Here is a 14,699-nt window from a genome sequence, read left to right on the forward strand (position 1 = left end):
AGATGTTACTGGCCAATCATGAGTTGTATGCCCGGAGAGAACCCATGCATGCGAGGGGTCAACACGCTCTCCCTTACAGGACAGGGGTCAACACTCTATCCCACACAGAACAGGTGACATTAGTTCACATTTGCCGTCTCCTCCTCGACGCCCACGGGGGAAGGGAGTTTCACAGCCCATCTGTGTGCGATCCACCAATCCTCGCTGCCGCCTCTACGTCGCCAGGTTCCAGGCAGCCACGTGCTGCAGCAGCAGCGTAGCCACCAGGTGAGTAGGGAGCGCTCGCTCACCAGACCGAGTAAAGAGCGCTCGCTCACCAGACCGAGGAGGGAGCTCTCGCTCACCAGACCGAGGAGGGAGCGCTCGCTCACCAGACTGAGGAGGGAGCGCTCGCTCACCAGACCGAGTAAAGAGCGCTCGCTCACCAGATCGAGGAGGGAGCGCTGGCTCACCAGACCGAGGAGGGAGCGCTCGCTCACCAGACCGAGTAAAGAGCGCTCGCTCACCAGACCGAGTAAAGAGCGCTCGCTCACCAGACCGAGGAAGGAGCTCTCGCTCACCAGACCAAGTAAAGAGCAATCGCTCACCAGACCGAGGAGGGAGCTCTCGCTCACCAGACCGAGTAAAGAGCGCTCGCTCACCAGACCGAGGAAGGAGCTCTCGCTCACCAGACCGAGTAAAGAGCGCTCGCTCACCAGACCGAGGAAGGAGCTCTCGCTCACCAGACCAAGTAAAGAGCACTCGCTCACCAGACCGAGGAGGGAGCGCTCGCTCACCAGACCGAGGAGGGAGCGCTCGCTCACCAGGCTGAACGTTCCGTACTCCTGGCGCAGCAGGTGCGTCAGGAACCCGTGCAGGGACGACTGGTCGCCCCAGGTCCAGCGCGCGAGGCCCAGGTGTGACGACACGGGCAGGTAGAGGTGAGGCAGCAGGCCGGCGGCCGAACAGGCCGCGAGGCGCAGCAGCGACGCGGCCCCCAGCTCCTGGGCGAGCGAGCGGCAGGGTCGGGGGTCGGGGGTCAGGGGTCAGCTCGGAACGCGGGGTCCACGTCAGCATCCTGAACGCCGTGAGCCAAAGGGATTAGCTGGCTACCACCTGGGGCGCCAAAATTCTATTCTATTCCCGCTAAGGGCACTATGTTCAAGAGCTCAATGCCAATGTTGAGGCCTGCTCGCCATGGGCAATGTCCACCATGGCCAGGGTCCACCACGGGCAGTGTACACGAGTTGGAATGTCAGCGTAGGCACCGTCTGATGCTCCCACGCCCGAACACACGACGGGACCCCGAGTTCACATTTCTGTCGTACAAAGCTACCACGGCGACCTTGTTATCGTGCACATTTGTGATGTAGGGACAAAATATTTCAATAAAACCCCTGTTAGCATTTGCCACCCCTGGCTGGTACCAATAAGCCATATTCTGACAGTGGCTTCAGCACTATTAATTACAGGATTCCAGCTCTCGGCTCTCAATGGTGCCAGCTTAGTAATCTGGAGGCTGAGCCGTGCGGTCGCGTCCACGCGTGCGAGCTTAAGGTCCCGATGCGGCGCTTGCGTCAAGACCATCCGGTCCGGACCGCTCTCATCTCGCTCTGCTCATCGCCGGGACGATTCGCACGCTCGCACCGCCGGAGCAACGCAGCGGCGCGACCTCCCACACCACCTTGCGCTCGAGAAGAGCGTGCAGCGCCCAGGGCACCAGGCACACCACGTAGAGCGACGCCGTGTGCTGGTTGCTGAGGCTCAGGCCGCACACGAACGCTCCGGCCTTGGCGAACTGCGGAGACAACGACAGGTGGGGACACTGAAAGCGACGCGTTTCTTCCCCCGACGGCGCGAGCTCAGCCGGTGTTGTTGTCCTTCGGATTCCGCTCGCGTACCCGGGAAGGCCTCGCAGAGTCTCGCGAATCTTTTTTTTTTTTTGCTTCAGGAGGGTCCTGCCAAGTTTTCGCAGCAGCAGGCGAAGCTGCTGCCGTGCATGATCCCACATGAGTAATTCGCACGTAGTTTTTCAGCATTGGGAGATTTGTTTGGCCATTACCAGTTACACGGTGTGTGTGAGTTTTAGCTCTGGGAGGAGATCGGAGAGCCTGGAGGAAACCCATGCAGAACAGGGGGAGAGAACGTACAAACGCCACACAGGAGACCCGAGTCGGGAATTGAACCTATGTTCTTCTCGCTGTGCAGCACAGGAGCTACCACGACGGCGCCCAGCTGGCCTTCGGAGGAAAAAAAAAATCAGCTGACATCTGCAGGTGAAGGTCAAGAGGTCGTCACTGCCAAAGCTGTCGCTGCCACCGCTCTCTTCTGGGACTTCCTGCAGCTGCTGGGGCGAATGACCCCTGACCTCCAAGCATAACCGCTCAGCCTCGTGATCGTCAGCACCGTCTGGCTCGAGGTCTTCCCTGAGGTCACGGACCTCTGGGCATCATCACTCCGATGCCCGTCTGGGTCACCTGCCCTCCTCCTCAACCCTGCGAGCCACGCGTCCCGCCCATCGCCACCTCCTCGTCCTGACGACGTGCCAAACGCTCTGCCTGCCACCTTCTGTTCGTCAATGACAAGTCGCTGGCCCTGTCCCTTCCTTGAAATCCCTAGCGTCCCGATTGCTCCCGACAGAAGCCACGAGGAGCGTCTCTCGCCAAAAATACATCAATGCAAAGTGGCTTCACGATACAAACTGAAACACGCGTGCGTTGCGCGTGCGTTTCGCGTGCGTTGCGCATACGTTGCGCGCACACTGCATAGACGTATAGAGACAACGTTCCCCCGTATAGCCTTGGAGACTATTGGGTAAAGTTCTGTTAGCGAGCTCCTGTTTAGGCCAGTGTGGCATGCAATGGCACCGTCTGTCCAGAACCACACCCGGCCGCCTTTGTCTCCCCAGTACTGATGTGTACACGCCGCACCAAGTACTCATTTAAGGCCGAGTTAACCTATGGGTCGCCAAGACCACTCGCCACCAAAGTTATCCGTGGCCAGGCATACAAGGTCAGTAGCACTGTGCGCTAATCACTGCGCCAGCACTCCTCACTTACAGACAAACATCCCCTGTATAGCCTTCAACAGGCCAGCACGGATAACGAGGATGGGGTGCCGTGGCCAATACCATGCGCGGGGATTCGGATGTTTTTTTCGCGCACGACGCCAGATGCTAATTTAAGGTTGATTTAACCTACGGGAGGCCCAGAACCGGTTCAGATAATCACCACCCACTTGCAGACATACACACACGCGTGCGCACGCACACCCACGTAGTACAGACACCGCAGACCAGGAATAATCTGCCAGTAGGTGGAAAGTCTAATACGCGGAATGCAATTGCGATCTCCATAACCCAATTCACATCTGTGCGCGATTTTAAGTCAAGAATAGGTGTTACGCCTTCTCGGAGACTCGCGCTCCGTTTGAAGTCGTTGAGCGCCACTCTCGCTGCTGACCTGCAAGGGGAATCCGCGCCAAGGCGGCCGAGCTTAAACTCGCGCGAGGAGCCGCGATTCAAAGGCAACACTCGGGGTGGCCGAATCCCCACGCATTTTACAACGCGCGCTTGCAGAACTATCGCAAGCCCACACGGACGTGCGCCGCTGCCGCGCAGGTGCGGCGCTCGACAGCGTTGTGTGTGGCACCGGCTGGGATGACGAGACAACGTTTATACGACATGTCGCCCGAAGAGAGAGGGGAGACAGAGACGGAGAGCGGGCGAGCGAGACGTTGGCACGCACGCACGCGCGCGATTTCATTTTGCAACGTACGATCCCCCAGTGGCAGCGCAGTTGCTCTAGGATTAGCACGGGAAGATTTGGGTTTAAGTTTGCCCGACATTGTATTGAGCGGTTTCGCAGTGGTTAGCTCACCGAGCAATGATCCCGGAGATGGAGCGATGAATTCGGCTTGTGCGCAGGCACTAGAGGAAGCATCGCAGGACCGTGAGAGATGGCGACAGACTGGGGAGGCTTGCATCCAACAGTGGAGAGATCATGGCCACATAATGATGATGATGATGAAATGCAAAAGCACTCAGAGGTCAGCCACCAAGATCATGACCACAAACGAAATGGGGGGGGGGGGTGAAGAAGCCATGAAGGTCGGGCCGTGAAGATCAGGCTGTGAAGGTCAGGCTGAGAAGGTCAGGCTGTGAAGGTCAGGCCGAGAAGGTCAGGCCATGAAGGTCAGGCTGTGAAGGTCAGGCTGTGAAGGTCAGGCCATGAAGATCAGGCTGTGAAGGGCAGGCTGTGAAGGTCAGGCTGTTAAGGTCAGGCTGTGAAGGTCAAGCCGTGAAGGTCAGGCCGTGAAGGTCAGGCTGTGAAGGTCAGGCCGTGAAGGTCAGGCCGTGAAGGTCAGGCTGCGAAGGTCAGAGCCGTGAAGGTCAGGCCGTGAAGATCAGGTGTCCACAAGGCTCCAGCTGTGAGATCCAGCGGGAGGGAGGAAGCCGTGGGGCATTGTGGGGGCTTCATAAACTCCGAGTTTGCTTAATTATTAATCACCAGCATTATCTGCGATGACCCGTTGACCTTGACATGTGTACGATTATGGAAGCAGCAGCAACAACATGTGTGTGAGTGGGGAGCAGCGGTGCAGGTCGCTCGTGCGATCACCTACAATCCTGCCCACTTTAGGGTCAATTCCCTGCCGGGGTTAACGTCAATGGGATGGCGTATCTGCCCTTTGATGCCACGCGAAGTGTTGCAGAGTCGCTGACAGAAGGTCACGGGACAGAGCACTGGTGCCACGGGTTGACTGACCGAGACGACTGGCAAGATGCACCAGCTGTGGCAACGCGCGCGCACGCACACACACACACAGGCACGCACACACACACACACAGGCACGCACACACACACAGGCACGCACACACACACACACAGGCACACACACACACACAGGCACACACACACACAGGCACACACACACACACACAGGCACGCACACACACACACAGGCACGCGCGCGCGAGCCACGGCCGGTACCCACCTTGCACCGCGATGGCGCGTCCGGCGCCGCGCCGAAACAGGCCACCAGCAGGACGAGCAGCGCCACCAGGAGGTTGTTGAGGCTGAACACCTCCGCGGCGACCGCCCAGTGCCAGGTGAGGCGCGAGAAGGCGAAGAGGCCCGCGGCGAGAACGCCGGCCGGCACGGAGCCGGACGCCCTGCACGCCCGCACGCCGGGGCGCGCGTCCCCGCGCGACGTTCAGACGTGGACCGGAGAGGCGTCGGGCCCGCGTTTTCCCCGCGGGGAGTGCCGAATGTTTAATAGAATCATCGCGCCCGCTCCGCTCATCTTCGACTGATTCGGATAATTACCCTCAAGTGGGGGGGGGGGGGGGGGGTCTGGGGGTGTGGGGGTTAACTTTATGTCACCGAGATCCCTTCACTAGCGGGACGCCGCCGACTTCCACGGCGTGGCAGCGGCACCTCAACAAACCCGCAACCACGAAGCGAGCCATCGTCTTGTGGCTGCTGCCGCTGTGAAAGCTGCGATTGACGGTGCCAGGTCTGCAGCCTCCGACCACCCGAGAACGCGATCGGGGGGGGGCGGGGGGGGGGGGTGGAAAGTCACTTGACAACGATTTCGCTCGTAAAGCTCGGATCGCGTTATTTAAACAGCGAGCGACGTTAAGCACGATCTTGCCGGCCGCCGTCAACGCACAGGTACAACGGGGCTTACGCCCGGAGCGCATTCAAGGCGGCCGAGCGGACTTGTCGCTGAATTCGTAAACACAACGAGCAGCACAGCTGTACTGCAAGCCGGCCCTCCATATGCTTCCCGATCGGCGGCGAGAAAAAAAAAAAAAGGTTAAGCAGGAGGTTAATGGTAATCTACGAAAGCGGCACTACAAACCGTTAGCTACGTTTCACAAGTTTAGCGAGCGGCAACAATAACTTTGCAAATCCCGCCATTGAAATGGTAATGCATCTCGCGGCAGAGAGCTAATCCCCGCCGCCGCAGAACGCCCGACGGGATGAGCCGACCCCTGACCCGGGCTTGTCAGCTCCTCTGTGTGACGGGCGCGTCAGAGGGTGGCGGCCCCAACGCCCGCCCGCCCGCCCGCCCGCCCGCCCGCTCTCCTCCCCGTCGCATCGGCCCCGACGGCGGAGCGACGTCCGCGGATTAGCGCCCCGTTTTAATCTCCCGCACCCGGATTAGAAGCTCATCGCGCACGCCGCGCCATATCGGAGGGGTGGCAGGCGCCTGCCCCAGCTGTGCCCACCCATTCTCCCGTCGCCGGGACTCCCTTCGCACAAACAGCCGCGCGCCCGCAGGGGGGCTGGGCACGACGGGACGCGGAGGGAGGAGGAGGAGGAGGAGGAGGGGGGGCCCCGCAATTCATTAAAGTTATACCCAGCCTTCACCACGGCAGCCCAAGGAGGGCTTGACACACTTTAAATTGCACATTCTTATTATACTCCAAACTTTGTATTCACCCATCACTCATAATCGGCTCCCGCCGCCATAAGCTGCGTGCCAATCATTAGGGGTATTGAGATTCCTCATTTCAAACTTGGGAGAACCATATCCACATTAATTCTGACTTATGCACAACTTCGGTTTTACATTATTTCATGAGGCTGCTTAAACGGCTGGACTATTCGACGCAGAGGCTGCATGTACCTGCGGGCGTACAGGCTGAGCAACGGCGTCGTCACTACAAGGGAATTAAAAGGCGCGTCCGGGTCGGCACGTGCCCCCCTCCCCCCCCCCCCCCCTCGACAGCCACGTCAAAAATTAATCGCGGGATTGATTTTTTTTACGCGATTGTGTTTTAATGAATCAATCGCCGAGCCCACCCCCAACATCAACAATGATCGGCAGTATTTTTTCACGGAACAGATGACGATTTGTCCTTTATTTATTTACTTATCGCAGCATTTAATTATTTATTGCAGCAAATTTTTTTATTTATTACAGTAGTTAACCGGCAAAATCCCTCGACAAAAAACCGCCTCAACTGCACTGGTGTCCAGGGTCTCGATTGATACTCGTCGATGGAGCGGCGGCGCAACAGTTAGCGCATTGCACGAAGAACTCGGTGGACCTGAGTTCGATTGCCAGTCACGGCTGGCGAGTGATAACTGCACCGGTCCTGCACGGCCCTCCCCCACAACCCACAAGGACAACACAATGTCGTTTATACGCTCTGGGAAGACTCGGCGATTCTCAAGGCTGGTTTTCGTGAGGGTCCTGCTAAGTCTCACAGGAGGGTGCAGTGGTTCTGTGTTTTTTCCAATTTGCGTGTAACAACTTTAAAAACTTTGGTGACGTATGGTCAAACGACCCGCATAACCGACACGGCGCAAACTACAACGTCGTCCTCACCCGAGGCCCCCTGCCACGAAGGCCGTGTGGAGGGTGCCACAGGCGGGCAGCTGCGTCACCTGACACACGTGCCACGTGCGTCACCTGACACACGTGCCACGTGCGTCACCTGACACACGTGCCACGGGCGGCACCTGACACACGTGCCACGGGCGTCACCCGTCACACGTGCCACGGGTGTCACCTGACACACGTGCCACGTGCGTCACCTGACACACGTGCCACGGGCGTCACCCGACACACGTGCCACGTGCGTCACCCGACACACGTGCCACGGGCGTCACCCGACACACGTGCCACGGGCGTCACCCGGCACACGTGCCACGGGCGGCACCTGCGGCCCTGCTCACGGCGTCCTCTGCTCACCGGGTGAGAGCCCTCTCACCACATTGCACCCTGCAAACACTTCGGCTTTGGAGGCTGCATTCCCATTACGATCAAACACCACAACAACAAGAATAATAATTACTGGGGAGAGTTCTGCTTCGGGACGTTTGGCCGTTCCCTCGTCGAGCGTTTCTTTTTTACCGAAACTGACAAAGGCTCCACGGCACGCGGAGCGAAACGTCAGACGTGGTGCGGAACGGCACGCGGCGCGACCTGGAACGCGCCGGAGGCCCGCGCGGCAGCAGCGGCGGCGGCGGCGGCGGCAGCAGCACCGCCACCGCCGCCTGCGCGGTGACCCCTCGCGACTCGCGGGGTCGCCGCGGCAAACCGGCGCGAGGACGAGCGGTACCGGTGGACGGCGGCGTGGAGGAGCGCGGCGGCGCCGGCGGCGCAGGCCGCGGTGAGGAGGTTGACGCGGAAGGCGGGCGAGCCGGGCGAGGCGAGCGACATCGCGAGCCTCGCCAGCAGCGTGAAGAGCGGGTAGCCTGGAGGGTGAGCCACCTGGCACATCAGCACAAAGACAAAGACCCCCCGACCCCCCCCCCCCCGTAGCTTTAACAGACTGTTGGGGCAAGTGCTGTTTGCGAGCACCTAGTAAGGCCGGCACCACGCCCGACTGCCTTTGTCTCCCCAGTGGCGATGTTTACACACCGCCTACCAGGTATTAATTTGAGGCTGAGTCGACCTAGGGGAGGCCCGGGAACCGGTTCATATAATCATCACTGGTGGTGGCCATGAGTGGGAATTGAACTCGCGTCGCTGGGTTCACTCCCCACCGCAAGTGAACACACACGCACACACACACGCGCACACACACACGTGCACACACACACACATGCGCATGCACACATGACCGCTCAGCACCGTGGCACGCCGTACAATTCGGATGCATCGATGGACTGCAACGCAGTTTGGTTTGGATCAAGTGACATCCACAGCGGGCCAAGATGCGCTCGCTCACATTGGCATGCGACCTAAATCCAGATTGTATACATCTGATGGCGTCTTAAGGCGCCATGTATACAAATATGGGAATATTTCTCCACAATGTTTACTCATTTAAAACATGTTCTTCCGATCTGCCGTGGCATACAATGCAGACACTTGGTCACGGATGGAAAACCGCACATTGAAGAATGTGTAAAGAAGCGTGGAGGGACGCACGCTCGGAATAACACCATGAGACCGGAAGAGGAACACGCGAACTATCGAACATACGCGGGTTGATGACTTCATTCAAACGGTTAACGAGAGTAGGTGGGCATGGGCGGCACGTGTCGTGGCTCAAAGGGACGGTGGCAGATGGTCGAGACTCACGACGGAGTCGCAGCCAAATGTGGGAGCACGGCGAAGAGAGAAACCGCCGCGGAGATGAACCGAAGAGGGCAGCTCCCGGGCAGGAGCAGGGTGGACATTGGCATCACAAGGTCACGAGGGGCAGCGTTGACGTAGCGGGAGGCATTCGTGAAGAACCGGCGAGCGAAGTTCAACTCTGCGCTCCGCTGCACTCTCCGAACGCGCTGCGTGCTTTCGCGGAAGTTCAACCGACGCGATCACGGGTCGTGCAGCGCGCTGTCCGGCACGACGCCCAACGTTTCGCCCCACAGGGAACACCGAGCGACTCCGCCAACGTGGAGGAAAAACGTCGGACGTCGGTCGCGTCGCCCGGGCGGGCACAAACGCGAGAACGAGCACGGCGGGGGCGCCAGCGGCGGTCACTCACCCCGAGCTCGTGCGCCGCTGTGATCAGCTCACCTGCGAAGGCACGGAGAGCACGGCGGTTAGAAGGGAGAAAACAAAAAAAAACCACAACCCAGGGACCCGCAGTGGAATTGTACAGAGTTTGTATAAAATTCCAAATGAAAATGCGGAATACCCACTGGGCAAGATTATGGGGTCGTGTTTTGCTTAATAAAGTACTGTAATGAGCTTTTATATGGCTTTAAGAAATAATAACGCACACATTTGGCAAAGCGGGTTAGGAATTACTGTATATTGTTTAATACCCCTCATAATCTGCCACACAACCAAAACAGGCACTTCGCCTCTGGTTGGCGCTGTTGCTCACAACGCAACAATTTGGCAATTAATATTTTCGTTTCGTTATTACACGACAAGTATTCTACCGCGCAGGTTGTCACGGCAGCGTGACCCCGACGGGAACGGAATTCCGTTGTTGTAGGGGTCGCTCGACTAGTGCCCATGGCTCAGGGGTCGGCGACCTGTGGCTCCAGAGCCGCATGCGGTGGCTCTTAGAGGACCGCTTCGTGACACGTTACTTATTAAGGATCGCCACCGTCTCGTATTCACCACGCCGTGCATTGCGACCCTTTAAATATTTAGGGGGTTTTTTTTGCCGAATTCGGAAGAAAAAAATGGCTCCTCTCGTTATTTTGGTAGCTGACCCCAGCCATAGCACAAGCGATGCCTGGGTTCTTTAGAGCAGCAGAACCACGTGACCCAATACGAGAATGCCAAGTCATTGACACTACAGCTAGAAGTTGCAACATCATCGCCAGCATCGTAAGCCGAGGTCCATCCACCGCTGGATGTAGGGTCCCCCCCCCCAAAGCCGCCGCCATAATAATCTACCGAGAGCAAATGCACACAAACGTATTTCATAAGGCACGTCTCCCTGGTGGACATGCTGTCCTCTCAAACCAAGCGCTGTTAGCGAGGAGCATCTGATGAAGGCCGGAACGGCACACGAGGTGGTCGGTGGCCAGCACCACGTCCCCTGGCTCCCCAGTGGCGATGTTTACACACCACACCAGGTCCTTATTTGAGGTCGAGTCGACCTAGGCCCAAGACCAGTTCAAATATACGCCACTGTTGTTGGTCGCGAGCGGGGGATGAACCGGTGCCGCCAGGTCCGAAGCGCGGTGCGCTCGCCACTACGCTGCAGCTCCTCGTTATCGTCGTCTGTGTCACGAGCGCGCCCCTGTCAGCAGCAGCAGCAGCCACATCGTCACAGACACCACCACAATGGGGCGGCCTCTATCTCTCTCACGCTCGAACACGGACGACGCGCGAGCTTGGCCAGCAGGTGGCGCGGCGCAGGCGACGTTGCGACTTTTTTAGAATTTCTCCATCGGCACAAAAACGTCGTCAAGTTGACCGGCCACAAACCTAGCCACTTTCTGAGCGAGGCCATTATGCAGAGCTGTGTGTGTGTGTGTCCAGGTGTGTGTGTGTCCAGGTGTGTGTGTGTCCAGGTGTGTGTGTGTCCAGGTGTGTGTGTGTCCAGGTATGTGTGTGTGTCCAGGTGTGTGTGTGTCCAGGTGTGTGTGTGCCCATAGTGGAGAGCGGTAGTGTAGCGTTTAGCACACTGCGCTATGAACCTGGCGACACGGGTTCGATTCCCGCTCGCGGTCAACACCAGTGACGATTATCTGAACCGGTCCGGGGCCTCCCCTAGGTCGACTCAGCCTCAAATGAGTACCCGGTGCGATGTGTAAACATCGCCGCTAGGGAGACAAAGGCGGCCGGGCGTGGTGTTGGCCACCCACCCCCTCGTGTACCGAGCCAGCCTTTATAGGTGCTCGCTAACAGCACTTGCCCCTACAGTCTGTTAAGGTTATACGGGGGATCTTTGTCTTGTGTGTCAGGATCCTGTATTGGTGTGTTCTGTGCCGATTTGTGATTATTTCAGTGTAACAAAAAAAAGTTTGTTTTTGGGTAGTGTTATTTACTAATTGCTTATGTCTCAAAAGTACAGAAAATGGCTATTATTCACCACAACCTTTGCTTTTGTAACCAGGACAGTGATATTTTTAAATGTAACTATTTTCAATGCGAAAACGGGCGAATTTGTGTCTTTTCGTTCACATAAAGTCAGAAAAACAACAACATATGAATCAAAATTAACATTTATTTATACTAAAGTAATACATAAATTACTACAAAAGATGTAGACACCAAGGCACACTACCACAGGCGGGACTGGCCACAGCGGACCGAGTTCTGTGTGGGGAGGAACAACGTCAAGTGGGAGCCACTGGTGGACCCCCGGAAGGTGCTGATGCCACCACTGCACATCAAATTGGGCCTTATGAAACAATTTGTCATAGCTGCAGATAAGGAGTCGGCAGTCTTCAAGTACCTTCAAGACTTCTTATCTAAGCTGTCTGAGGCAAAGGTCAAAGCCGGTGTCTTCATCGGACCACAGATAAAGAGGATCCTGGAGTGCAATTAATTCCCCAAGAAGCTCACTAGTAAGGAGAAAGCGGCTTGGAACAGCTTTGTCGCAGTGGTTCGTGGCTTCCTGGGCATTCACAAGGTCGCCAACTATGTGGAGCTGGCTGAGACTCTGGTGAAGAACTACGCACAATGGGCTGTAGGATGTCCCTCAAAGTCCATATCCCTGATGCTCATCAAGGACATGGGAGCGTACTCGGAGGAGCAAGGCGAGCGCTTCCACCAAGCTATACTGGACTTTGAAAGCCACTACCAAGGACAGTATAACGAGAACATGATGGGAGACTACATTTGGGGACTGATTCGTGAAAGTGATTTACAGTATAGTCGTAAATCTCGAAAAACTACTCACTTCTAAATCTTTTGTAGTCATTTTTGTATTACTTTAGTAAAAATACATGTTAATTTTGATAAATGTGTTTTTTTCTGACTTTATGTGAACGAAAAGACACAAATTCGCCCGTTTACTCATTGAAAATAGTTACATTTCAAAATATCACTGTCTTGGTCGCAAAAGCAATGTTTGTAGGGAATAATAGCCATTTTCTATACGTTTTAGGCATAAGCAATTACGAGCTAACACTTACTATCCAGGAACAAAAATTGTGCTACATAGTGTTTTCACCACTTCCATCTCGAATCGATAACCGGTAGTGTAATCGATTACTTGAGTCATCGTCTGCAATCTGCTGTGAAGAGTCACCGAGTACCAGAGTCTCCACCGGGCAATGACGGGTGCAGGGTTCGCCAATAGACTCCCAGGACCAGGACTCCAACCAGCAGGGAGACAGTCCAGCCCGAACCGAGGGACCCGTCCACGCGGCTCCCATTGGGTCGCCGGTGCGAGGAGACGGTCCTGGTGGGGGTCCCCGGCCCATCCTCACCACCGGCCGCGTCAACTCCGCTCCTCCTCTTCATCCTCACGCACCCTTCACCTGCTGGGCTGGACGACGACGATGATGATGATGCGATGAGATGAATGGCACTAGTGGTGGACGATGGCTGAGAGATGAGTTGATGGGATGGTGGATGATCTGATGGTGGGATGGTTGCTCATGGGGTGTACCTAAGGACAGCACAAAACACACACGAACAGTTCAGTTACCACTTTAGAACATTCCAGCTTCTGTGGATGGCATTGATGAGATGGGTGATGTGGTCGATGATGATGATTATTATTATTGAACGGACGAAATGAGGGGAAGGATGACGAGATGATGATGGAATGGATGAGATAAATATGTAATTGATTAGCTCGTGGGATAGATGATGATGATGGAATTAATGAGACGATTATATAGGCGAGACCGATCGCAGACCAGTGAATTGGCACTAGCGGTGGACAAAAATGTAATGGATGATGATGAGATAGATGATGATGGTGATAATAGCGAGATGATGATGGGTTAGAATCGCTAGATGATGATGATGATTATAACAGCGAGATGATGATGGGTTAGACTCGCTAGATGATGATGATAACGGCGAGATGATGATGGGTTAGAATCGCTAGATGATTATTATAACGGCGAGATGATGATTGGTTAGAATCGCTAGATGAGGATTATAACGGTGAGATGATGGGTTAGAATCGCTAGATGATGATGATTATAACAGCGAGATGATGATTGGTTAGAATCGCTAGATGATGATTATAACGGCGAGATGATTGGTTAGAATCGCTAGATGATGATTATAACAGCGAGATGATGATTGGTTAGAATCGCTAGATGATGATGATTATAACATCGAGATGATTGGTTAGAATCGCTAGATGATGATGATTATAACAGCGAGATGATGATGGGTTAGAATCGCTAGATGATGATGATTATAACAGCGAGATGATGATTGGTAAGAATCGCTAGATGATGATTATAACGGCGAGATGATGATTGGTTAGAATCGCTAGATGATGATGATTATAACAGCGAGATGATTGGTTAGAATCGCTAGATGATGATGATTATAACGGCGAGATGATGATTGGTTAGAATCGCTAGATGATGATCATTATAACAGCGAGATGATGATTGGTTAGAATCGCTAGATGATGATTATAACGGCGAGATGATTATTGGTTAGAATCGCTAGATGATGATGATTATAACAGCGAGATGATTGGTTAGAATCGCTAGATGATGATGATTATAACAGCGAGATGATTGGCTAGAATCGCTAGATGATGATTATAACAGCGAGATGATGATGGGTTAGAATCGCTAGATGATGATGCTTATAACAGCGAGATGATTGGTTAGAATCGCTATATGATAATGATTATAACGGCGAGATGATGTTGGGCTAGAATTGCTAGACGATGATGAGAACAGAGCGCGTACAGACCGCGAGTGGTGGGATGACGAGGTACCGGATGACGAGGAGGAGGCGATGAAGGTGGTGGTGATGATGATGAAAGACGGCACGCTGGCGACGGGAACCGGTCGCACAGGGCTCTACCGCGCATCCATTCATCCCTCGTGACCCGGCAGTGATCCAAGCGTCGCCCTTCCGTTCACATCACCGACGCCGCCAGATACCCGGGGAGCGAAAAAAAACCCGCACACGATGCAAAGGTCCCCCGGGTAGCCTGCACAGGCTGCTTGGGGCAAGTGCTCTTAGCGAGCGCCGATGAAGGCCGGCACGAGCGGCGAAGGGGGCCGGTGGTTGTGGTGTGGTCAGAATCACGCCCGCACGCCTTTGTATCCCCGGTGTGTCCCAACGGTTGTTCATAGCGAGGGGGAGCGGGACCCAGGACCGGTTCACATGTTAGTGCATTGAGTCGCGCTCAACAC

General features: G+C 55.5%; 1 protein-coding gene across 4 annotated transcripts in view; it reads right to left on the reverse strand.

Moving 5' to 3' along the window:
* Positions 1 to 14,492, reverse strand: part of TMEM260 (transmembrane protein 260) — a 31,482-nt gene extending 16,990 nt beyond the window's left edge. Inside the window, exons 1-7 of one of the 4 annotated variants that reach the window (XM_076067650.1) lie at positions 14,365 to 14,492; positions 12,615 to 12,970; positions 9,431 to 9,462; positions 8,057 to 8,208; positions 4,975 to 5,152; positions 1,664 to 1,777; positions 777 to 983 (exon numbers count right to left, since the gene is read on the reverse strand). In XM_076067650.1, coding sequence (XP_075923765.1) covers positions 777 to 983; positions 1,664 to 1,777; positions 4,975 to 5,152; positions 8,057 to 8,208; positions 9,431 to 9,462; positions 12,615 to 12,822 — 891 coding nt within the window. In that variant the 5' untranslated portion in view covers positions 12,823 to 12,970; positions 14,365 to 14,492. The other 3 variants (XM_032956038.2, XM_076067649.1, XM_076067651.1) reach the window with 3 other exon arrangements.
* Positions 14,493 to 14,699: the final 207 nt, after the last annotated feature.

The sequence above is a fragment of the Petromyzon marinus genome, chromosome 17, assembly GCF_048934315.1.
Source record: "Petromyzon marinus isolate PM22_M1 ecotype Great Lakes invasive population chromosome 17, UKy_Petmar_22M1.pri1.0, whole genome shotgun sequence".
Lineage (NCBI taxonomy): Eukaryota > Metazoa > Chordata > Hyperoartia > Petromyzontiformes > Petromyzontidae > Petromyzon > Petromyzon marinus.